This window comes from Anolis carolinensis, chromosome 2, assembly GCF_035594765.1.
Source record: "Anolis carolinensis isolate JA03-04 chromosome 2, rAnoCar3.1.pri, whole genome shotgun sequence".
NCBI lineage: Eukaryota > Metazoa > Chordata > Lepidosauria > Squamata > Dactyloidae > Anolis > Anolis carolinensis.
This window is the reverse complement of record NC_085842.1, coordinates 81,685,477-81,711,270: the sequence shown is the minus strand read 5'-3', so window position 1 is coordinate 81,711,270 and position 25,794 is coordinate 81,685,477. Positions and strand designations below refer to the sequence as shown.

At 37.1% G+C, this 25,794-nt stretch overlaps 1 protein-coding gene across 11 annotated transcripts in view; it reads left to right on the top strand.

Annotated features, from left to right (window-relative positions):
• Nucleotides 1–25,794, top strand: part of dock3 (dedicator of cytokinesis 3) — a 241,236-nt gene that overhangs the window by 129,741 nt on the left and 85,701 nt on the right. For all 11 annotated transcript variants that reach the window (XM_062970075.1, XM_062970074.1, XM_062970073.1 and 8 more), the window contains exons 14-19: nt 1,137–1,262; nt 10,876–11,000; nt 13,564–13,726; nt 21,504–21,610; nt 22,899–23,070; nt 25,511–25,608. In XM_062970075.1, the coding sequence (XP_062826145.1) occupies nt 1,137–1,262; nt 10,876–11,000; nt 13,564–13,726; nt 21,504–21,610; nt 22,899–23,070; nt 25,511–25,608 (791 nt within the window). The remainder of the gene's footprint in view (nt 1–1,136; nt 1,263–10,875; nt 11,001–13,563; nt 13,727–21,503; nt 21,611–22,898; nt 23,071–25,510; nt 25,609–25,794) is intronic.

Below are 25,794 nucleotides of genomic sequence, written 5' to 3'. Positions count from 1 at the left end.
GCATCGATGTTTGTCAGCCCTTGTTTGAGCAAGTGACAAAACTGGTGAACTCTGAGGAACTCTGGATGGATCCAGGTGGGCAACGCTGAAGTGGGAGGGGGCCAGGTTTTGCTCTGTGCCCCCTTTTGTGCTTCTTGAATTCACTAAAAATGTTAAAATTCTGGGTGATATTTCACACCAAAAGCTGCAAAACACAATTTTGCTCGCCCCATGTGCCCCATGTAGCTTAAAAGCCAGCTAGAAATCCCTAAAATTATGCAAACATAATTGAAATTGAAACATTAATGATGTCAATTTAGTTTTGATTTTAGTTAATTCCTTCCCAAAACTGTTCTGTTGTGATTTTGATCTATTTTGACAAGGGGAGGCTTTGTGGACACACTTTGGGGGCCTAGGGGACACAAGAGGACTGGAGGTTATGTTAGATGTCATGAACCCCTCTGAACCTTCAAAGGAAAATTTCAAAGAAATCCATGTCAGGGATGGAATTTACAGCAGAGCTATAGCTTGGCCCATCTGTTATTATTCAAGGTTGAGAAAAGGGCCAGAGCCATAACAATCAAAGAGTGATAGCTATGGGGCTAGAAGTAAAGCGATAGTTGGGGGATCAGAGCCTGGTAATAGGTAAACAAAGTAGGCAAAAGGGGGAGAGAAGGAGAAGGGGCATTTTGTCTGAGGATATTAGCAATGCTTTTCGCTTATAAAGCTCAGAAGTTACTTTCTCTCCATCTTGTATTGATGTAAAAAATAAATTAATCTGTTTCAAAGCTTTCTTGTGAGTAGATTTCATCCTAGGAATCTGCAGACCAGGACACTAGATACAGATTAACAAACATAAAGTGAAAGACTTCCAACCCTCTTTGAAGAGATAAATGTGGGAAAACATGACTATTTCATGTGTTGAGGGAAAGGCAGCCATAAATTGCTTGATATCAGTGTTTTGAGTTTCCTCCTCTACTTTGGAGGGGAGAGGAAAGACCTGTATTACAAATTAATTTCACATAATTGCTGTGTTTGATTCTATTAAAAATATTATCATACTTCTCATCAGGAGTTTGTGCGGGCTATTTTTTGGTTTTTGAAATGAATTTAATTTTGTGATTTTGTGATTTTAAAAAATAATTTCTTTTTTGCAGGACTTATAATTTCTCTTCAGCTTCTTCATGGTGAGATGGAGCAAATTCGAAGAGAGTATCCCATGATTTTTAACAGAGGGATAGCTGTTACAAGAAAAATTGGTTTTCCAGATGTCATCATGCCTGGTAAGAAGATGATGTTATTGTTCACTTGCTCCAAACAGGTTTTTGCCAGTGATATAGAAGACAATAAAATGATTAAGCTTTTGAAAATATTCTTGTTTGTATGTTTCAGTGTTTAAAGGCAACTTTCCAGAAAGTGTGTAGTTTAGCTATATATGTATAGAACTATTTACCATGATAGTAAGTGTAGAAAAATCTTCCTTGTTTTGTGTAGGATTGATTATATTTGTGGCATCACAATTTGCATAGCAGAAAGAAAGAAGTGATGGCAAGAGGACAGCACAGTACATAGTATCCATAGAGGAATGGCTGGAGCACAATGGTCTTAAACTAGAGAATTGTTGGTAATACTCTGCTGGAAGGGCAGAACCTTTTTTTCAAGCTGTTATTTGTAATTGGCCCCCTCCATTCTGTGTACAACAAGCCAACTGCGATGACACTGAATTTTAATTCAGGACTGCTAACACTGATCAACACACATTTGATGCCTCAAATCTAAGACCTGTTACTGGGTATACTGAGAATTTTTTTTGTTGGCGATGTAATAAGAGAGGCTTCTGTGCCACACCAGAAGTTAGCAACATGGCTTAAGTCAGTGGTTCTCAACCCAGGGTCCCTAGATGTTTTTTGCCTACAACTCCCAGAAATCCCAGCCAGTTTACCAGCTGTTATGATTTCTGGGAGTTGAAGACCAAAAACATATGGGGACCCAGGTTGAGAACCACTGGCTTAAGTGGTGTCGCTCAAGCTGTGTGGCACAAAGCTCAATCCTTCATCTAGTTACCACTTCTTAGCATCTGCACCTTATGCCAGTTGCCTTATTCTTCTAATGCAGTGGTTCTCAATCTGTGGGTCCCCAGGTGTTTTGGCCCACAATTCCCAGAAATCCCAGTCAGTTTAACAGCTATTAGGATTTCTGGGAGTTGACGGCCAAAACATCTGGGGACCTACATGTTGAGAACCACTACTGGTCTAATGGAAGGTTAGTTCTCACAAGCACATAACTTGAGGGCATTTCAATTAATGGAAAGTTCTTCTTGATATTCTTGGACCACTTTTCTTTTGGCCTTTTCAGACGTTTGGCAGTAGAATGAAATAGCTTGTACTAGTCACAAAACCATTTCTGTGAGCTTTAAGGAGCTTTATCCTTGCTTTTTGTAAATAGCATCTTCTTCCAATGTTGTTTTGCAAATTGCTTTTGAAAAGAAAGGGATTTTAATCCTGCTCAGATATGACATAGCTACTTGCTGCAAGCATTGAGGGAGTGTTTCCCTCCCCACTCCTAGGTGGCACCCTTCCTCCCAGTATTTCTACACACCCCATTCATTCACACACACACACACATCATCTCTAGTCCCATCCCTACTTCAGAACTCTTCCCTTTCCACCTGCTATACTCTTGCGGTTCCTGTGCTCTTTCCCCTCCTTCTGCTCTTCATTAGTTCACAGATAAACAATCTTTTGCAGTCACCCCCTCCACATTCACAGGTTTGACTTTTGCACATTTAATTATTCATGGAGTTGATTAAAATATGTTCTGTAGGAATTTCTAGGACCTTCAGTGTGAACCTATCTTCAACTTTCTCCACTTATGCTATAGGTCTTAGGGATTTCTAAGGAATCCCTCTAAGAATCTATAGATCAGTGGTTCTCAACCTGTGGGTCCCCAGATGTTTTGATCTTCAATTTCCAGAAATCCTAACAGCTGGTAAACTGGTTGGGATTTCTGGGAGTTGTAGGCCAAAACACCTAGGGACCCACAGGTTGAGAACCACTGGTCTAGATATTTCAATACTGTTCTGTGGTCAGCCTCCAGCTGACGTTGACCATAGAGCTGTGCTGGAGAACCTAAAAAATCCTAGATAGGTGTTCTCTCAGGCAAAATCAATAGCAATTTCTTTATTCATGGTATTTCAATTTCACAAAGGTCCTGTGCCCCTGAGTACAATTAATGTGGAGGGCTAACTGTAGCAGATTGCACTAAGGCAAGTTTTGGAGGAAGCTGTATTCCTATTTGAAACTCATTTGGAAACATGAAGGTTCTACGTAAGCATGACTACAGATGTTTTTGCAGGGCTCCCAAATAGTTCTAAGAGTAAATCTTAAAAGGAGGCAGAATGGTTGTTTGGCAGGGTGAGTGACTAGAAAGGAGAGTGAACTGAGGATCCATAGAGTCAGGAAGTTGAAAACCTGTAGAGGGGATTAGAACAAACAGCAACAGGGCTGCATTTGGAAAGACTCTTTAAAAAATGTTGCTATATCTAAAACTTTCCTAACATTGATTTTTCCGTGCATAGAGGATCAATGAATATTATATTCATGTACCTATTTTGTGTCTTTTTTCCCCAAACCGTTGAAATCATTCTGTTGTTTTAAAGAGCAGCAAACAAGAAAACATATGCTGCTTTTCTTCTCAACTGTAGCCAAGACCAGAAGAATCTGCAGTCATTTCTGTACACATCCATCCTCTGTTCCTGTGACATGGCAAATGACTGAAATTTAGGGATCATTAAAAATTAACTTCCGATTTGGTATGGGAGTGTACTGGTTAAAAATGGGAGATCCCATTGGATAAGACAAGGCTATTTGGATTTGCTCAAAGGACCTCTAGTTCCTTATTTGCATTCTGTGTTTACAGACATACCACAGATCAAGGAACAGCTTTTCTATTTTACCCATTGAAAATACTCAGTCTTTTATTTTGAGTGTCTGATGAAAATGCATGGATTCATCTTCTATATTGTGATATTTGGTTTTTATTTTTCTTGTCTAAATTTTGCTGGCTCGTTGTTTACTTTACCTTCATTCTCTTCCCTTTCTTAATGGCGCAGAGATGAAGATAGTTGGGTGTAAGTTTTTGATTTACTGTGTTCTGTCCATTTATTGCTTGCTGTTTCCCATCTCTACTTCATATTTTTCATTGAATGTTTGAGATTGAAAAAATGAATCAATTTGGCAGGGAGAATATGTGTCACAAAGCATTCACCTCAGGTGTTAGATCACCCTTTCCCCCTCCTATAATGCCTTGTATATTCTGGCTAAAACTACACAGCTCAGAGACTAGTGATTGCCCCAACTTAATGTTGCCCCTTGTAGGTTATGCTTCTAGAAGAGGTTACTTAGGGATCATACTCTAAAAAACCAGTTTGTGATAACAGAGCTACTCTGGTGTTATTTCCTTTTTCCTTCTCGCTTGGATGCGGCATGTCATTTGGAGTAAGGCGTGAACAGAGACCTAATAACATAACCCATGAGATTATTAAATGGATCTCTAATAATATCCATTCCCAAAAATGGAATGTTTTGTCAAATGCATTAGTGATATGAATAGATGAATTTCAATTACAGTGAGGGGCCACCAGCATGGTGTAATGATTTGAGTGTTGACTCCAAGGGGAGACCAGGGTTCAAATCTGTACTCAATCATGGGAACGCACTGTGTAACCTTGACTAAGCAGACCTTGTCAGTCAATAGTAAGACAAAGAAAAATTATTTCTAAACAAATCTTGTCAAGAAACCCCATGACAGGTTTGCTGCTGAAGCACCATATGTTGGAAAAGACTTGAAGGCATGTAATTACAACAACAGCCTTTCCAAAAACATAATTTTGCATGACAATATCTAGGAAATAACTGTATTCCTAATGTCAGTACTCTGAAAACACTAAAATAGTATGTTTGGCCTCAATTCAGCTATTAATCCCAGTTGAATCAATGAGAACTTTATAAGTCAACCAATGTTTCATTGATTTGAATGTGTTTAATCATTCAATTAGGCCATTGTATTAGGAGACATGTTTGTAAGATTTGGACAGTGAAAAAGCTGTCCAGAAGATCATCAGCTAATTTGAAATGTGGCTCTACAGGAGAGTTCTTGCATTACCATGGATTGGAAAAAAGATCAATAAATTGATGCGACAGCAAATTAGGTCTACTTACTGAAATGACCAAATTGAAGATACCATACTTTGACCATATAATGGGATGACAAGTCTCTTTATGAAAGATGGTACTGTTTGCTGAAGTGGGAGGCAGTAGGAGAAGAGGAAGGTAGCATAATAGGTGGGCTTACTCAAGAATGTCACAGCCCTGGATTTCCAGGTCCCGAACAAAGCTATTAAAGGCTGGGTGTTTTGGACATCCCTTATTCATCAGGTTCTCATAAAATGAAGATGAAACTGACTCAACAGTAATTAACGACAATGAATAGACATCAGAAACAATTCACGGAAGAGCTATACAAAAGAGATGAAAGGATGCTAATATCTTAGACTAGAACCTTTTGAGGAAGAACATACAATTTTGAAAAGGAAAGTGGAAATTGCTCTCAAAGCCCTTGAGAGAAATAAACCAACAGGAATAGATGGCATGCCAATGCTTTTTCAAGCTACATCAAAAGAATCAACATTATTTTTAAAAATTGCCAAGAAATACTGGGGAAAAAACAATGGCTCTCAACCTGAAAATATTCAATATACATGACTCACTGAAAAAGATAGTAATGATGGGGATAATTGAAGGGAGTAAGAGAGTGACAGGTGGATTGACTCAGTCAAAGGAGACATGGCTCTGAGTTTGGAAGTTCTGATCAGGGCTGTTGATAACAGGATTTCCAAGAAGTTTAAGTTGTAGTACATTCTCTCCCTCCCACTCTCTCTCACACACAAATACACACACAAATTCAGAGCATAGTCCTTTCCTCTCCTGAAAAAAATTGGAGGGGGACAAAGAACAAGTGTATACAGTGGATATATTTTTAAACAGCCAAAATTACAAATACAGTAATGGGCAAATAAAAATGCTAGACCTTTACTTACTATTCTACAGACTTTACATACAGTTACTTAAATATAGAAGTGTTATCATAATAGAAAGTAGTTTTCAGGGAAATGCATACAATTATAAAACCCAGTTGCCATATTCGTGTCAATAAAGCACGTGTAAAGGGTTTTAATTTGCTTTCCCTCTTAGACTGAGTAGTACTTCTAGTTCCAGCACTTTCTGTTTCTAATAAGATGAACTAATGTGTCAAACACTTCTGATATCAGTGTTTTGAAAGGCAACACACTGATCCTTTGCTAATGAGGGAACCTGGCTCCAGTTGGCTTTTATGGAAGTTAGCTTGTATGCTAATTACTGGGCTTGTTTGCTTTGTAATTTTCATTTCATGGATTGTTATGAGTAAAGAATATGAAGGCTACACTTTGACATTGCCTTGTATCTCAGAGGGTTTTGAAGTATTCACAGCATTTTTATCATAAGTTGCTGTTGTTGTCTCTGTGAGGTTTGTTGCCCTTGGATGTTTGGCTTTGTTTGTTTAGTTTTAGTTTTAGTTTTGTTTTGTTTTATGACCATATACATATTCCGACTATCACTCTATACTCTTTTGATTCTTATGTTCTCTTTTTTCTTTTGTGAATAAACTTACCTCATTGTAAGCTCTATTGGTGTCTATTTCAACCAGATTTAGTTTCAGATTCAGTCCTTTCCCTGGTTGTTTGGTTTGTATTATTAATATCTCACCCAGTTCAGAAACCAAAGGCAAATTATAAAATAGATTTAAACAGGTTACAGCTAAAATTAATAATAACAGCAACAAATAATTAAACAAATTATAATATTAGAACAGCCATGTATTAAAAACAGTTTATGTGCTTTAAAACAATTGAATGGGAAGGGAAAAGAACAGCATCTGCCATTAAAAACATACCCATAAAACCCAATGAATGGCCAAAAACCTATCGGAATGAAATTATCTTGGCCTGCCAGAGAAAGAAGAGTAAAAAAGGGGCCAGTGTAACACCTCCACAGCTTGGGAGTAGACAGCAAAAAGGCCCTCTTGTGTCTTTCCCGAACATGTCACTAGTGGTAGAAAGGCAAGAGTAAGGACTTCATCACATTAGGAAATACTCCATTTCTGAGACTGATAGTGCACAATTTCCAGCAGGTTCCATCACATGACATTTGCTCCATCCCGTTGGTCATCTCTCTGAATCCATCTGCAAAATCACAGAAACAGAGTATTTCTAGATGATATTCTAATGTAGTATTTGAAATACTACAGAGTTTTCTGTCACTGAAGCACTCTTCTTGTGTGTGATCAGGAAATCAGTATGTATCCCATCAGCAATGATATGACTTGAATTTTGGGGGGTGGGGCGTCTGGTGGGCAGAGTATTTAGGCTTTGGGCTGTTGATGATGGAAGCAGTTGCCATTTCTGTTTGGGATGTCAAGGGGGAAAGATCTCCAGGATTAAGGAAATCAGGAATTGCTGCTTTATCTCATTATATTTTTAAAAATTTAAACCAGATTCTGTTCAATTTCTTCTTCTGTTGTATCTGAACAGAAGGACAATCAGCATTTTCAGAATCTGCTGTGGCCTTTGTATCACCTCGAGTTCAGCCTCATCAAACTGAAGCAGTAACCGTAGCAGCAGCATCAGTAGTTGCAGCAAAGGAGCCATATCCAATTAATCAATAATCTATCATTTAGAAATTCGATAAGTTTAGATTCCTCAGTCCTCTGTATTATAGATCTCCATTTTTCATGCCAAAAGGTAGTAATCAGGCAAATGCATTTACTGTGCAGATACGAGTACATTTTAAAATCTTGCAAAGCTACATCACTGCACAGATTTAGAAAGAAAATGTTAAGGTCACATAGTGACATAGGAGGTCTTCTGAGCAGATTGGGAGGAGCCAGCCTTCCATGGTGTGATGGGACAAATCGCAGCATTTTCCAAAGGTAAGAATCATAGTATTTGGGTGTGATGGGGTCAGTATGCATCCCATCTGCATTCAGTATCCATTCAGTCAGAAAAGAAATGCGGCATGCTTATGGGAGGCATACTTATGTGATTAGGTTCTAAGTGTTCCCAGGATCTCAAAACTAGGACAGCCTCATACGAGAGTGAGCACCAGGGGATAAAAATCTTTATTCTGTCTTTCATCCATTTCTTCGTCATTTTTTTTCTAACTCAGGAAATTGCTTCAAAGACAAGCTGAAGGAATATGTTGTTTCTTCCTATATACCCCCACCATCTTACTCTTTGGTTGTACAAACAGTGAAATGACTCTGAAATGGTAGAGGGTTTAGACCTATTCTAATAAAGCAGGGGTCCCCAAACTTTTTAAGCCGAGGGCCGGTCCACAATCTTTCAGACTGTTGAGGGGCCGAATTATCATTTGGAAAAAAATACAAACAAATTCCTGTGCACACTGCACATATCTTATTTGTAGTGCAACAACAACAACAACGAAAGAACAATACAATATTTAAAAATGAAAACAATTTTAACCAACATAAACTTATCAGGATTTCAATGGAAAGTTGTGTCTGCTTCTAGCCAATGAGATAGTCAAGTTAATTAGGATTGTTGTTGCCTTCAAGTCATTTCAGACTTTGGCCAAGCCTAAGTCTAAAATTAATTATTTATTTACTGCATTTATTTACTACATTTATATCCCACCCTTCTCACCCCGAAGGGGACTCAGAGCAGCTGTACATACAATACATTATATTATTAGCATAACACAATATTAGCATTATATATTACTATATTGAACTATACCTCTATACTATTATATTCTATGTAATATATAACATATAATTAATATTATTATATGGTATTACTATTAGTATTATATTGTATAACATAATATTATCAATATTATATGTATATACAATATATTATATTATTAAAACAGATATAAAATATTATATTATAAAACTGAGGGCGGGGGCCAGGTAAATGACCTTGGAGGGCCGCATCCGGCCCCCGGGCCTTAGTTTGGGGACCCCTGTAATAAAGATTGGGAGGAATGAAATAACAGATCTTCTAATGCTTCCAAAACTCTATCAGCTTGTACCAGTTAGGGTGGAGGATATATATGGTACTCTGTTATGCTTTTCCGCCTATTGGAACATCACTCCCTTAAATTAAATAGGGATATACTGGTTATACCAACACTGTAGATTGCAGAATTTAATACCTAAACAGACAGTACAAAAAGAATTTAGTTTCAGAAAAATAATTATTAAGTTATTTATGTTGTATGGGTGTCATCAATTTTTTCATGCCACCTGGTGGGGTGTGAAAACACTGAAACACTGGTAAATATTTCCTTTCAATCTGTCAAACTGATCAAAGTGTGTTATATACTATGGGTGGACTGCAGAAGATCAAATTGTGAAAAGGAAAGGTGAATGAATTGTGTATAGAACAGTGCTTTGTATGTTTACTCAGAAGTAAATTCAATGGTGTGGAAGTGATTGTAAGGATAATAGTTATAAAATCTTCCCCAGTTCTTCTTTCCAAGTAGACTACATAATATCCATGCTGTTATTTCATGTTGAATTCCTTTTTCCAGTAATATTTGAATTAGCAGATTGACGGATTGCCATATTTTCCACTTAGTTGCCAATATTCTTGAAGGTCCCTATCCTATCATGACTTGTCAGTCAAATTGGTGTCCGAGAAGATTTTTCATTTATTTGAATTGACATATTATTATTATTATTATTTATTTGATCAGTCATATGACCATTTCAAAATACAACACAAATTAACATGAGGCAAAAAGGTGGAGAGGGCAGCAGCTGACCTTCTGTTTACAGCCAGAGTCCTATTTTCCTGATTCTTCTTTCAGGAAATGTGCTCTTTTCTTGATAGCTTTCAGAACAAAGAGGCTTACTCTGATTATGGTGGACCTTTTTTGTCCTTGCAAGAGGAATGTCAGAAGATCATTTCTGTTGGGGGCCCTGAAATTGGATAGTAATGGATGTAAATATCTGTATCGGTGTTCAGTATATGCTGGACAGTCAATCAAAAAATGTTTGATATCTTCCACCATCTGACATATAAATTATAGACAGATATATGATAAAATAGCATTTCCTTGTGACATATAGTGCTAGACACTATTTTTCTCTTTAAGGTAATGTCCGGACCTATTAGGTAGCAGAACAGATAACTGCTGCAGGGCTTCCCTGGTAAAACTATTCAGTGGCAGTATCCACTTTAGCTATATAATGTCAGCATCAACCCTATAACAGTGCCCTGCCCAGGTATCAAGGGAAGGGCAGAAACAATGCAGAAGATGCCTGACATATTTTGAAGTAGAAAAGTGTCATCAAGTTCAGAAGCCTGGTGCTGCTACCTGAGTACAGTACCTTGGGATAAGCCAGCCAATTGTTTGTAGTCTACATGCAGCATTAAGGTCATGGTGGGTGAGCTGCAAAAATCAGAGTAAATGCAGTGTAGCTTCTGCAGGTTGCTTCTCTTCCATTGCTGATCAGGTATATTTGCCATGAGTGGTTTGGCCTTTTTAAATTAACCAGATAACTTAGCAAAGCAAATTAAAATATTACCCCACTTCCTTCCCCTCCCCTTTGTTTCATAAATGATTTCCTTGAACTTAGATTTCATAAAGCATTACTAACAGCCATCTGATTTAATGCACTATTGTTGAAATGTTCATTTTTATTAACTATTTATTTTATAATTCAAATGCGTTGGATTCCCATCAAAATTGTGAGCAACACATGATTGGCCTTCACAGAGACATCACAACTTCTGTTTTGTTTTCTAAAGGTGGTTTCTTTCTTTATATGTAGGTGATATACGCAATGACCTGTACCTGACTTTAGAAAAAGGGGACTTTGAAAGAGGTGGGAAAAGTGTACAGAAGAATATTGAAGTGACTATGTATGTTCTTTATGCAGATGGAGAGATTCTGAAGGTATGCTGTTACATTTCTGTTAAATGTGGCGTAGGGGTAGTTATATACAGTAGTTCATTCATTTGCCTTTTCAGGTTTTTAAACATTTGAATCCATTAAGAATTTCTGTTCTGATCTCTTAATCACATTACCATGGGTTGCCTTTATGAATCTATGCACAGTAAATGCAAATTCTGTCATTCCACTAATGCATTCTGATTAAATGTTCTCCTACATATGCTCAACTCTGGTTGTTTCTATATAGAATCATCTCATAGCACAACAGTTTGGACTTGAGGGATCAGCTGAGAGAATGACATTATAACCTTGAAGACCCTAACTGGCCCTAACTGATATAGCACTAGGGAGATTTGCCATGGTTTTTGCTTAGTAGCTTACATAAGATGGCTAAACTTTTATGACTAGAAATGCTTTGGGAAAATGAACATTTTTAAAGCTCCTACATTATCTGTTGTTACATATTACATTGCTGTCTCATAGTCCCTGGAAGGGTGACCCAGAGGCCATTTAGCAGATTTTCTTCTCTGTCTGCAAAAACTTCCATACTTAGATGTAGAAGCCTCTGCCATCTTTTCAACTTCACTAGTACTGTTCTGCTGGAAATAAACCACAAAGTGAGGCGTTTGGAATACAAAAAATATTAGGTTTCACTACATCTACTCTGCCCTTGTATTCTTCATTTTGTTATCAGAACTATAGAATGGAGCGAGTGAGCTGCTGACATTATTTCCCTACTGGAAAAATTGGGAAAATGTAAATAAGACAGAAATAAACAGCTGGGAAAGGAAGGGATGGTAAACCAGTTCCCGCAATTCCACCACTAATTTCTGCTTGGCTTAAGAGTAGGAAATGTTTCAGCTTCTCCTGGTTATATTCTAGACTGATAACAAAAGTTGTGATAATAGATTCTTGTAATCATTAAAGTTTAAAAGATAAACTGAATTTAAGGGGGATATCTAAAAAAAATCTTATTCTGTAGATCTTCTAATTCATTGAGGTTAAAGTAGATTTGAAAGATTGTTTACAGCATTGCTACCACTAAAATTGCTGTTCTTCCAGCCCTACCATTATGAGGTACTAACAATGGGAGAAGAGGTCTTGGAAGTCAAAGAACAAGGTTTTTCCCCTATGGTCAGCTAATATGCTGTGCTATGAGAAAGGCTGGGTTCAAGGGGCTACAATAACCTTATGACTTATCATTTTTATTAGTAATACTATAGTTCTAATGGAAGACATAGAAAATCCCTACAGAGGCCACCTCTCTATGCATCACTAGTTATTATTTATTTATTTATACCCCGCTTTATCTCCCTCACAGGAGACTCAAAGCAGCTTAACATAAAAGTATCAGCATAGCCATTTAGAATATACAAATATGCAAACATTGAAACGGGTTAAATATAAATAGTATTTAAAAATTCCCAGTTAAATCATTAAAACAAATTCAAAGTTCTCTAGTTTGCCTGCAGTCAACTTCAAGTGGAAGCATAACATAGAATCACATAGAGGACCTAGAAATTACCAAGAGATTATATATTTTGTCAGGTACATGGAAATGAAATTGAGCGATCCCACAGACACATGGGTTCATACTATAGAAAGTAATTCTGATTAATTCAGTGCTATGAGTTAACAAATCTCTGAATTTCAAAAATGCCAGTCCCTTACCTTTTTCAACAATCAACAGAAGGAATGGCTTCTGAAGGTTAATATAATACATGAATATCGCCATTAACCCTCAGTTGTGGAGCCAGCAACCAATTCTGTGATTCCACTTGACCATAACAAACACAGACAGTATATGTTGATATAAAAATGCCACAGCTGGTTACAGCTGAAAAGGCATGGTTCATCATGTCTCAATCCAAAAGCAATATTCCTTCTGCCCAGTTGAAACAGATTCTCCCAGCCTGGAATCATATATATGGAAGCCCCTGTCTGGTTTTCCTGCCACCGGGGATTGTGGCACACCTCCCATTCTGTAAACTGGTTGTGACCCTGATTTTCTACATCTGAAAGATTAATTTAAATGATCTCAATCTATGTGTGACAGGCATCCAGGCTTTGTTTCATCATAATCTGGTCCAAAAACTGCCAAAGATGTGACAAATAAAATTAGAATGTATCCCAAAGATGACAGTCAGCCCTGGTGCCCAGAACTGAAGGAATCTGGGTAAAAATGTACCTTTGAAGGTGATTGAATGTCAACGTTTTGAGGGAGTTATTTTATTTAGGAGAAGATTGGAGTGCAGCCTCCACTCCATGATTAAAGGTCTCCTCTTACCAACCAACCAGTCTGCATCTGATTGGCTGGCTTTCCTTCCTTTCCCCAAAAGATGTGCACTGTTTTCCACAAAGAAAATGAGATTGCACCAGCCACCATGATGGTAAGGGGGAGTTTTCTTCCTGTTCCTCTGATCCACTTAGAAAAACTATTTTAAGATTTCATTTCACAGATAGATTTGAACTAGACTGAACTATACAACATTTCTCATTCTTACTGATTGTTTTTTTAATGTGACATTATTATTTTTTTCCTTTGTCTTTTAATTTTTTTTTCCAGGAATGCATCAGCCTGGGCTCAGGGGAGCCAAGTAGGAGTGTATATCATTCCTTTGTCCTCTATCACAGTAACAGTCCTCGCTGGGGAGAAGTCATCAAACTTCCCATTCCCATAGACAGGTTCCGTGGCTCTCACCTCCGTTTTGAATTCAGGCATTGCTCCAGTGAGTGCAATATGCTTTTTTATCTAATTCTTTTATTTTGTAGATTCGTGCTTATGCTGATTTTATAAAAGGGAATGGGGAGCTAAAAACAAGATAAGACAAATCACTGTCACACCTAATGGTAGTTGCAGGATTTTAAATATACTATCTCTTTTGATGTGCAGCTGCAAAAAGTCATGGTAAAGCAATTGTTTTGGGTAGAATTGTCCCTAAAAATAATTATTCGGTTAATAGTTGAATCCTTTCACAAAGAACTGCGAGCACTAGATTTGTCAATAAATTGGGGCAGTTGTTACTAATTAAACTGCTACACAAAACACTGGAACTTGAGGGAACTACTTATATCATATTTTATTTACCTTATTTGGCCAGCCGCTCATGTCTGTTTTTCTGGGTGCATCTGTGTCCTAAGGTACATCCAGAAGTTATGGATTGTTTGGTTTCTTTAATGCTTGAAATCAAATAAATAACTTCTGTGTGAAGTCTTGGCTCTGACTTTTCCTCTCCTTTGCTTCAGTTCCCTCTGTTTAGGTTTTCCCAATAGTATAGATACCTCCATTTGTATTAGTTTTGAGGTGGAGCATAAAATCCCCCTAGAAGCCAGCCTTAGTTGGTCTGTTCCATTTGCCTGTTCTGAGTTTTCTTGCTCTGCCTCTTTTTCTTTCTGCATCAGAGCTACAGTGATTAGAGGCCTGGTCATTGTCTGGTAATCTTAGGCCCAGCAATCCAAACAGGCAACCTTAGCACCTGCATTTAGCAGTATTCATATACCATCAGTCCCAGAGACAACAGAAGCTTGTGGTCAGCCTAAGTTTCACAAAATAGAAGACCAAGACAGCTAATAAGCAGCAGCTTATAATCCATTGCTTTACATCAAAAGCAAAAGACTTTCAGGGATTCCAGAGAGATGACTGCAACCAGCAAAATCTCCTTTTGTAATGTATTGTTTTACGTTATCTTACAATAGTCCTGGGTGGAGTTAGCTCTGTGTTCTTCCTGTTTTCAGTAACTTGTTTTGGTTAACTTTCACTTTGCCTAAAGTGCATGGGTATGTTCAGGGTCTTGATCTTAATCAGAAGGTATACAGATAGCCCCTGAGTAAAGCCAGACACTATAGTTTTCCCAAAGGCTTGGGCATGCCATCGCATTCTGAATGTAGCTTAGTACGGTAAGCAGATGCACTCAGAAGAACAGTAACCCAATAAGGTAAAATCATTTTTATATAGTCTTTATAATGTTTATTTATAATCCTTACTATTTGAGATGGATATAAAGGGGCAGATAAGCCTAAACTGTGTATTTCAGGTTAAAAGTATGAAATTTTGTGGGCTTACAAAATGACTCAGATTATGTATGTATGTATTTTTTTAAAAAAGTCCCCACCTCCAGGAACAGAATAATGAGAAATTTGCTTTCAGCCTCTTAATCCATGAACCAGATACAGAGAAATTCTGACTGCAATTGTTGACTAGGTTGATACTTCAGAAGATTGCACAACTATCATGTCAGTGTTATTATTATTTGATACACAGCAAGATTAGTACACAGCAAACAAGATCACTGTGCTGGCTGTTGTATTGGATCAGACGTCAAATACTCACCAAGTGTCTAGTACTATGTGATGTATTGGCGAATAATGCGTGCAGATCCTTATAGGGTGGCCTTTTGCATCTGACAGCTGATGATTGCTTTTAAGTGATGTCCAAGGTCTTTAGGCACTGCACCCAGTATGCTGATCACCATTATTATTAATATTATTATTTATACCCCACCCTTTCTCTTCAGAAAGGAGAATCAAAGCATCTTTGAGCACAGCAGTTTTCTTTGGAATCAGGAATTCATGTAAATCTTCTGAGAATACCAGTGGGGGTTAATTACAATGGGCCCTTGGTATCCACTGAGGCTTCAGTCCATTATCCACCATGGATACGAAAATCTGTAGATGCTCAAATGCCATTATATAGTAAAATGGTGTAACAAAATTGTGTCCCTTATATAAAATAAAATGAGTCCCCTCCAGGGTGAGAAGGGCAGGTAAAAGTATAGTAAATAATAATAATAATAATAATAATAATAATAATAATAATAATAATAATAATAATAATAATAATAGCCAGGCTGTTCATCATTGCAATGGTCCCTCTGTCAGTAATTCTACAGAAAACAAACCTGGGCAACCAAATAGCAAGAAATTCACCAAAAATTTCCCACTTGTTGTACATGGATGATCTAAAGCAGGGGTCCTCAAACTTTTAAAGCAAAGGGCCGGTCTACAATCCTTCAGACTGTTGAGGGGCCGAATTATCATTTGGAAAAAAAAAATGAACAAATTCCTATGCACACGGCACATCTCTTATTTGTAATGCAAAACAACAACAACAATGAAAGAACAATACAATATTTAAAAATGAAAACAATTGTAACCAGCATAAACCTATCAGGATTTCAATGGAAAATGTGGGCTTGCTACTGGCCAATGAGATAGTCAAGTTAATTAGGATTGTTGTTGTTGTTGTTGTTGTTGTTGTTGTTGTTGTTGTTGTGTGCCTTCAAGTCATTTCAGAATTTGGGTGAGCCTAAGTCTAACATTATTTATTTATTTACTTACTACATTTATTTACTACATTTATATCCCACCCTTCTTACCCGAAGGGGACTCAGAGCAGCTGCATGTACATACAATATATTATATTATTAGCATAGCACAATATTAGCATTATACATTACTATATTGAACTATACCACTATACTGTAATACTATATGTAATAAATAACATATAATTAATATTATTATATGTTATTATTATTAGTATTATATTGTATAACATTATAATATTTTTATCAATATTATATGTATATACAATATATTATATTATTAAAACTGATATTAAAATATATTACAAAACTGAGGGCGGGGGCCAGGTAAATGACCTTGGAGGGCCGCATCCGGCCCCCGGGCCTTAGTTTGGGGACCCCTGATCTAAAGCTTTACGGAAAATCAGAAACAGAAATCCAATCACTGACCAACACAGTCAGAATCTTCAGCACTGACATCAGTATGGAGTTTAGCCTAGATAAATGTGCCAGAGTGGCATTAAAGAAAGGGAAAATTACTCACAGTGTGGGGATAGAAATGCCAAATGGATAAACCATAAAATGCAATCAGCCTGAAGCCTATAAATATCTGGGTATACTACAGTTGGACAATATCAAGCATGGGCATGTGAAAAATGTGGTCAGCAAAGAATATATCCAAAGAGTCAGAAAGGTTTTGAAGAGCAAATTAAATGGCGGAAATACGATCAAGGCTATCAACACCTGGGCCATCCCCGTCATTAGATACACTGCTGGAATTGTGATCTGGACACAAGCAGAGCTAGATGATCTAGACAGAAAAACAAGAAAACTGATGACAATCCACTACTCATTACACCCACATAGTGATGTCAACAGACTTTACCTGCCCAGAAAATCAGGAGGCAGAGGGCTTCTGCAAGTGAAACAAACGGTAGAAGAAGAGAAACATGCCTTGGCAGATTATGTGAAAGGCAGTCAAGAACCAACATTGAGGGAAGTCAACAGTAGTAAACTGCTTCAAGTGCAAAAGACAAATAACGTAAAAACACAATCCAGAGCAGAAGAGAAAACTGGCAAAAGAAGGCTCTCCGTGGACAGTTCCTGGGAAAAATCGAAAGCCAAATTGACCAAAAAAAAAAAACATGGCTGTGACTCACAAATGGAACTTTGAAAAAGGAGACGGAGGGCCTGATTTTGGCAGCCCAAGAACAAGCCATTAGAACCAATGCCATCAAAACCAAAATTGAAAAGTCGACGACAGACGCCAAATCTAGACTCTGCAAGAAAGATGAAACAATAGATCACATCCTCAGCTGCTGCAAGAAGATCACACAGACAGACTATAAGCAGAGGCATAACACTGTTGCTCAGATGATTAATTGGAACTTGTGTCACAAATACTATCTGCCTGCAACAAAGAACTGGTGGGATCACAAGCCGGAAAAAGCTACAGAGAATGAACATGTCAAGCTACTCTGGGACTTCCTAATTCAGACAGACAGGGTTTTGGAACACAATACTCCTGACCTCACAGTCGTGTTAAAAAACAAAGTATGGATTGTCGATGTTGCAATCCCAGGTGACAGCACAATTGAGGAGAAACAACTGGAAAAGCTGACATGATATGAGGATTTAAAGATCGAATTACAAAGACTCTGGCACTAGCCAGTCAAGGTGGTCCCAGTGATGATCAGCACACTGGGTGCAGTGCCTAAAGACCTTGGCCTGCACTTAAACACAATTGGCGCAAAATTACTATCTGCCAGCAGCAGAAGGCCAACTTACTGGGATCTGCATGCATTATTCGCCGATACATCACACAGTCCTAGACACTTGGGAAGTGTCCGATGTGTGATCCAATACAACAGCCAGCAGAGTGTCTGCTGTGGACTCATCTTGTTGTGTTTCAAATAATAATAATAATAATAATAATAATAATAATAATAATAATAATAGTAGTAGTAGTAGTAGTAGTAGCAAAATCAAGGTTTGCTTTTATATTGTGGGGGTGGGAGGATATTTTCAAGCCATGGATGGTTGAAACCATATATGTAGAATCTGTAGATACGCTACAAATTCCATATTCTTTTTATAGTCACCCACATTTCCCATACAATATTCCCTATGAATTTCAACAGCTTTGCAGCCAATATAATACATTATATGAATAAGGAACTGGAAGTGACCTATTTTTGAAGTTCAACACTTTCCAGCATGATAGCCTCATTGTGCATAGAAAATAAAAGAGAACTGGAAGTGTGTATGCAGTAATAAGCTTTAGCTTGTTGTAAATCATACCTTGAGAGGAGTGAATTCTTTAGGTAGTGTATTGACTTCATCTTGTCATTCTTCATATAAAACTGTCAGGTACGGAGGCCCATTCCATTAGATATGTTGTGACCTCATTCTTTGCTGGGAAGGGCAAAAAGTAGATTAGGGCATTAAATGTATTTTTAGATCTCACTATTAAAATTCTTATACAGGCAGAAGCCACAGCAAATGTTTATGACAGTACTATTTGAAAAGTCTGTAGTGCTTGTGTAAGATAAAATCATTGAGTGCTGTAAATTCAGTGAAAGTAGGTCCGTTTTCAATCAAGTCCTCATACCTGGATAATGTAATACCAAAACTCGAAAGTACATGGGACTGCCATATGATCCATGGATTCAATCCACCAAGAAATCAAATGTAATAGTTCTGTACATTTGAGTCCACGGTGGGAAGAACACCAGCTAGACTGCTGGGGGAGATGACATATGAGTAGCATTGGGAAGAGCTGCCACTGCAGGAGAGAGTACACCTAAAGCATTCGCCCATCACTAGTATAGAGTTCGTGCAAATTTGTGAGTGAGCTTTAGCAACTTAGGTCCCCTGCATAATGACTAGTCAGCAGCTAGTCCCTTAACAATACATACGATAGAGCATCTTTGGCAGTCAGGAGACAAAGTGGATACTTGGAACTTCTGTGCCACTCAGTAATGGCCCAGGGAATTCCAAGAGGTCCTCCCCCACTGCTGCCCTATGCAAGTTTTAAGTGAACATATTTGTAGTCTGTCGGCAAGCCTCAAGAGTGAATGCATTCACTCATTTTCTTAATGGAAACTTGGCGTTGCAAGTTTTTTGGTATCCATGGGGACTCCTGGAACCAATCCCCTATTAATACCAAGGGTCCATTGTACAGTACAGTCTCACTTATCTGAGCCTCGCTTATCCAAGCTTCTAGATTATCCAAGCCATTTTTGTAGTCAATGTTTTTAATATATCATGATATTTTGGTGCTAAATTCGTAAATACAGTAATTACAACATAACCTTACTGCGTATTGAACTACTTTTTCTTTCAAATTTCTTGTATAACATGATTTGGTGCTTAATTTATAAAATCATAACCTAATTTGATGTTTAATAGGCTTTTCCTGAATCCCTCCTTATTATCCAAGATATTCGCTTATCCAAGCTTCTGCTGGCCCATTTAGCTTGGATAAGTGAGACTCTACTGTACTTAAAAAGTATCATAGAATCATAGAGTTGGAATAAACCACATAAGCTATCCAGTTCAAGCCTCTGCCATGCAGAAAAGGCGCAATCAAAACACAATCAGAGGTAATATGTGTGAGGAAAGGTATTTCAAAGTAATACATATTTACTAACGTGTGGGTTGGGTGAAGGAAGGAAAACATCTATGGTAACCAAAGTGATCCAGTTGGGGAAATATGCTTTTGCACGGTAACTAGGAAAAAACAAGAAGGCATACAGAACATGATAAAAGATAACCCTTAATTCCATTGCTCTTTGCCAGCATGAAGGAAACAGTTTGAGAAATATTGAAATCTGAATAATTAGCACTGTGTGTGTACCTTCACATTGCCTGTCAACCAATGGGAAGTTGTCTTAGACAAGGAATATTCAGAAGTTGTTTTGTCAGTACAGTAGAGTTTCACTTATCCAACATAAACGGGCCGGCAGAACTTTGGATAAGCGAAAATGTTGGATAATAAGGAGGGAGTAAGAAAAAGCATAATAAATGGCAAATTACATTACGTTTTTACAAATTAAGCACCAAAACATCATGTTTTCCAACAAATCGACAGAAAAAGCAGTTCAATATACGGTAACGTTATGTAGTAATTACTGCATTTACAAATTTAGAACCAAAACATTGCAATGTATTGAAAACATTGACAATAAAAACATTGACTACTAAAAGATTGACTACAAATAAAGATAAACTTGCATAAAATGAGCTTACAGTAACAACATTGTCAGAAGTTAAATCCATAAAAAGTTAAATTCTTGCTACTTAGAGAAACAGCTGTGGATCCGGGCAGGAGGCAGACTATGTTGGATAATCCAGAACATTGGATAAGCGAAGGTTGGATAAGCAAGACTCTGTTGTACCTTCCTTTGAAATCCACTCTAGAACACCTGCTGTTTGTTTGCAGTCTCCCATCCAAGTGCTAACCAGCTTTGCAGGGGGAGTGTAGTCCCATCCAGAACTGGTTGGCATAGCTCCATCCCCCAGTTAGGACCCTTGATGGCAAGCACTTCTGTCTTTTCTGGATTCAGTTCTAATTTGTTTTTCTTCATCCATCACATTACCTCCTTCAGGTATTTGTTCAGATGAGACATGCTATCATTGGCTGAGCCTGTTTTTGAAGGCATAGAAAATATATTTGGGTGTCATCAGCATACTGATAGCACCCCTTTCCATGTCTCCAAATGATCTCTCCCAGCGGTTCCATGTAAATGTTAAAAAGCATTGGGTATCAAATGATACCTTGTAGGATGCCATACAACAGCTCCTTTTTTGAAGAGCAGGTACCACAAAGCACCACCATCTGGAACCTGCCTGAGAAGTATGGCCGGAACCACAGCAACACAATATCTCCCATTTCCAAATTTTCTAATCACTCCAGAAAGTGTCTCAATTGTATCAAATGCTGCAAAAATAACCCAGTCACTGTGGGTGTAGATTTAGGGAGGCCTAGAGTTGCCTATCTGTGAACAGAAGAGCAAGGCCTCAGTTTTCATTTGTTCCTTCTTATTGTGGTGCTCCTATTCCTACTTCTACAGTATTGTGTGGGTTGTATTGAAAATACAGTCTGAACCAAAGTAGGCGTCATTGAAAGGCTCTAATGACAGAATTGAGATGTTTGCCAGTCACTCAACAAGCTGTTTAAACACTTAATTTTCTTTTGCAGCAAAAGATAAAGGAGAAAAGAAGCTGTTTGGGTTTGCATTTACACCATTAATGAGGGATGATGGCACAACCCTATCTGATGATATCCATGAACTTTATGTTTATAAGGTACTGGGAGTTCATTGATGTTCATTTGTTTTTGTCCCTCTCATGAATGCATCTCATATTTTGCCCTGTATATGAGATCATACCTGCAATGGCACAAACATAAGTCCTGCTGTGTCAGTAATTATATTAATTTGATTGATCTTTTGTCATCAGAAATTATAGAGCGTTATACATTATAAGACATTTCAAGCAGATAAACCATCAGAAGTGTTTGGGATTAATTTTTTAATATTAGTTTAGAGTATCCTCTGTCTTCCTTTTTTTTTTTTTTTGCTTAGTATTCATATTGTAGTATCCTCCTGTATGCTTGAGATTCAAAGCTGATGTTGTATATATTTACAAATGTAAATGGAGATGTGTAGGAACACTCACAGATCTTTTTCATTGAACATTTTTAATATGTGAATAATTATACAAAAGTTTCTTGCAAAGCACAAACTTCTCTTGTACCATACTAGGATCACCCAAGCACTAAAACTTGTCCCCATTCCTCCTTTCACCTGCTTAGAAATGTTTCCCTGCTTTGTGCTGGATAGAGGGCACACCCACACAGGGGTAATTTTTCATTTCCATTTCACTTGGAACTAAAATATCATTTTCTCTTCATCACCATTCATGGCACTCCAGATCTCTTGTGCCATTCAAATGGAAGAATTGATGACATTCCTTTTGTCACATGAATTTCATCACATTTGCTGAGGGGCGGTACTTATCTGCCCACCATAATTTAGTTATTGTAGAGTCCAGGTTCTGTTTCCTGCAAATTGGAAAAAAGATGAAAGGAGACAAAATGGAAAATAAATGCTAAGGATACTAATTCATAGCTGACATATGGCAACCTTGCCAGAGAACTCCCTGGGAGAAAAGTAACAAGGTGACATTTTGGCATGGTGAAGGGTTTGGGCTTAAAATAGGAAGTGCAGAGCAAACAGAGTTATGCAACCAAGGTGCGAACTGATTTTCAGAATCTTTGAGATGTAAGATACTTAAGGAAGTTCTTAAGCTTCAGGATCTTCCTGTGTATCCCAGAAATGCATTATTTCATATTTTAGAATCATTCTTAACAGATGTTTTATTCCTTCCAGGGAAACATTATTCTTACCAACTATACTACTTAAAACAAAGCTTAATTCCAGTGAAGGTATATTTAAGTCATTAATTACTACATAGTAGAAAAATGCTTCCAAAATGTAGACTCAATGTATATACTGAATAAAGAATAAGAAATCTTATTGATTCATCCTGACACAGCAATGCATAGAGTAAATAAGTTTTCTTATGTTTCCAGTGCGATGAAAACAGCACATTCAATAACCATGCACTATATCTGGGTCTTCCATGCTGCAAAGAGGATTATAATGGTTGTCCCAACATCCCTTCAAGTCTGATTTTCCAGCGCAGTACCAAAGAATCTTTTTCAATCTCTACCCAGCTCTCTTCTACCAAACTTACCCAAAATGGTACAGTAATTTAAATCTTTATAAATGAAAATAAAAAATGAAATGCACAGTTCATTTTTTTAAAACCAAGTTTGATACAACTTCAGATGGAAAAGAGCTCCAGAATATTTATGACTGCATGCAACATATGTTTGGACTGGGAAGATGTTGGTTTTGTTGGTTTGTCTCACAAAGTAATTATGAAATACAAGGTTGAAGGCAGTTTCAAATGGGAAACTAAATCACTTACTTATGGTTAATTTCTCATAGTGAATAAGGCCAAAATTTTGGCAGAGGAAATAATAAACAACAAATCTAAGCAAATTATGTCAAATTATTTAAAGAATTAAATATCCTTGAAGCATGGATATTCAAAAAGAGTTGTCAGTCCTTTATCAGCATTGCTAATATAAAGAAAATGTATTCTCAAAGATCAACATCTGCCTGTTTTTGCCAATAAAAACTTGTAAATTGTACCAGTAGTCCAAAAGAATTAAAATATTGGAAGGGGGGGGAGAACTGAATTAGCTCCTTTAAAGAATTATACAATCCAAAAAGTGAGCAATATTTTCTACAAATCTAGTTTATACATTAATAGCTTTAATTACCTGGAATATTTTTTCCAATTGTTACCAAACCTGGCTAAAAGCATTTGCAGATGAGAAAAAGCATGCCTTTCTGGGAAAACATTAATGAGAAACTTATTGCATCTTTAAGAATAAGTCTGAGCACCATTACTAAATACTATGGAGTAAACACTGACATTAGAGAATGATCTTCTGATTCAGATTCTCTTAAGTCATACAGAAAGTATGTCTACCTTTCTCATTAAGAAATATGCTGGGAAATTCCTCTAATGATTCTTCCTGTTGTTGTTGTTGTTTTCATGCTGTGAAGTAAAAGTAGATTGCTGCAGAGGACAATTTCAGCAGTTTCCTCTCTCTGTCAGATTTTAATCCAATGACTAAAAATATACAGATGCATTTTCATTAAAACCAATAATAACTCCTGGCAGAAAATGAGTTTGAAATGAGAAATGTTTAAAATAGTCTTCAGCATTAAATTGTTTAATGGTTCCAAACTAGAATAAGATGTATTACTCAAAATTTTGCACAACAACATAACTGGGATTATTTTAAAACCAAGGCTCTTTAAAATGTGAGCAATTTGCATCCTTCTCATTCCTTGATGCCACGGGAGGTTTTTGGTATAGATAGAGAGGGCAAGACTTGGAAGGGCTACTAAGGCTTGGAAGGGCAGCCATGAAAGAATACAACAAGAGAGAAGATTCTCAAGTGTCAGTACAGTACATAGAAAATCAGAATTATTCATGTCATTGTATTCCTAATTTCTTTGTAAGGGTGTGAAAACTCAACGGTGAAGAAATCTATCATGTTGAAAAGTGATTTTCTATCTGCATGATTTTCTCTATGCTTCTTATTGTGTGATGTAATTAATACTTGCACATCTTTCCTCCCACAAGATTTAACTTTATGCTCTATGAAAACAAAGTACAGAGAAGAGCTGCTTTGTCACTCACTCTGGAATGCCAACAATAACAAGGGTATTTTCTAGTTTGAAGTTGACTTCAACCTTGTATTTCAAAACTGCTTCATTAGACAGCGGCATAAGCACACAAAAGCTGCCTTAATGTTTGCATTGTACCTAGTATGTTGCCTCAGAGTGGTTCAACACATAGGCTTTAGGTTTTGCTTCTGCCTAGGTTGACTATTGGTTACAAATTAGATTAATTTGTGACCTTGACACTGTAATTCTCTTCAGTAATTAGCTTGACTTGCTTACATGTGTGCTCTTGAAACAATTGTTCCTTGGGCATTTCTGGAAATAGAACTCCTCAAGTTCTGGCAAATTGTAATCTGTATTTCAGTGGTTGTTCTCTGGTAGATGGTATATAGTGAGACTGAATTGGAAGCCCTTTTCTAGCTCCTGTTGCTACTTAGGTTTTTTGTGAAAGATCTAGGATTGTAATGTCAATGTTACTTTATAGTAACATTTTTGTGTACTAAAAAAATAAAAACTTTTTTCACTGTGTTCAGTTTATTATTAAATGTTGCTAGTCACAATTTACTCACTGACTTGGTATTTCTGTAGTAGAAAAAACTGAACACAGACAAAGAAATATATAATTCAACTATGCAGAGTGTATTATATTGTGGTGATAGCATTACTGTGCTTATTTCTACATTTGTACAATGCAGCTTACTCAGAAGTAATTATCATTATGACAAATGGGATTTGTTCCCAAATAGATGTGCTCAAATCTGTTGTCATCCAGATTTTGCTAATTTACAGAGTTGTGTCTCCATGAATCCCTGGCAATGATTAAAGATTATTTCTAGGATTTGCATATTTCTGTTTTATATTCATCTTCTGTTGCAATTATTATAGTTTTGTGTATTGAATTTTTTATGCCCATCTTTATTATTTCAATAATTTACAGTGGATTTACTTGCTCTCTTGAAATGGAAGGCTTATCCAGATCGTGTAATGGATATCTTAGGAAGACTGAGGCATGTCAGTGGTGAAGAAATCGTCAAGGTACTAATTTGGCTCTAAGTCATTATTCACAAACTGGTTTTATGAAAGTAACTGTCTTTGAGGAGAAAGCCAAAAAATTACTCCTTCTGATTGCCTTCTGTTGGTACGTGAAATCTTGATGTTATTATCTTAAGCACAAACTGAAGTACTATGTCAGCAGTACATCATCCATTCTCGTCACTAAAT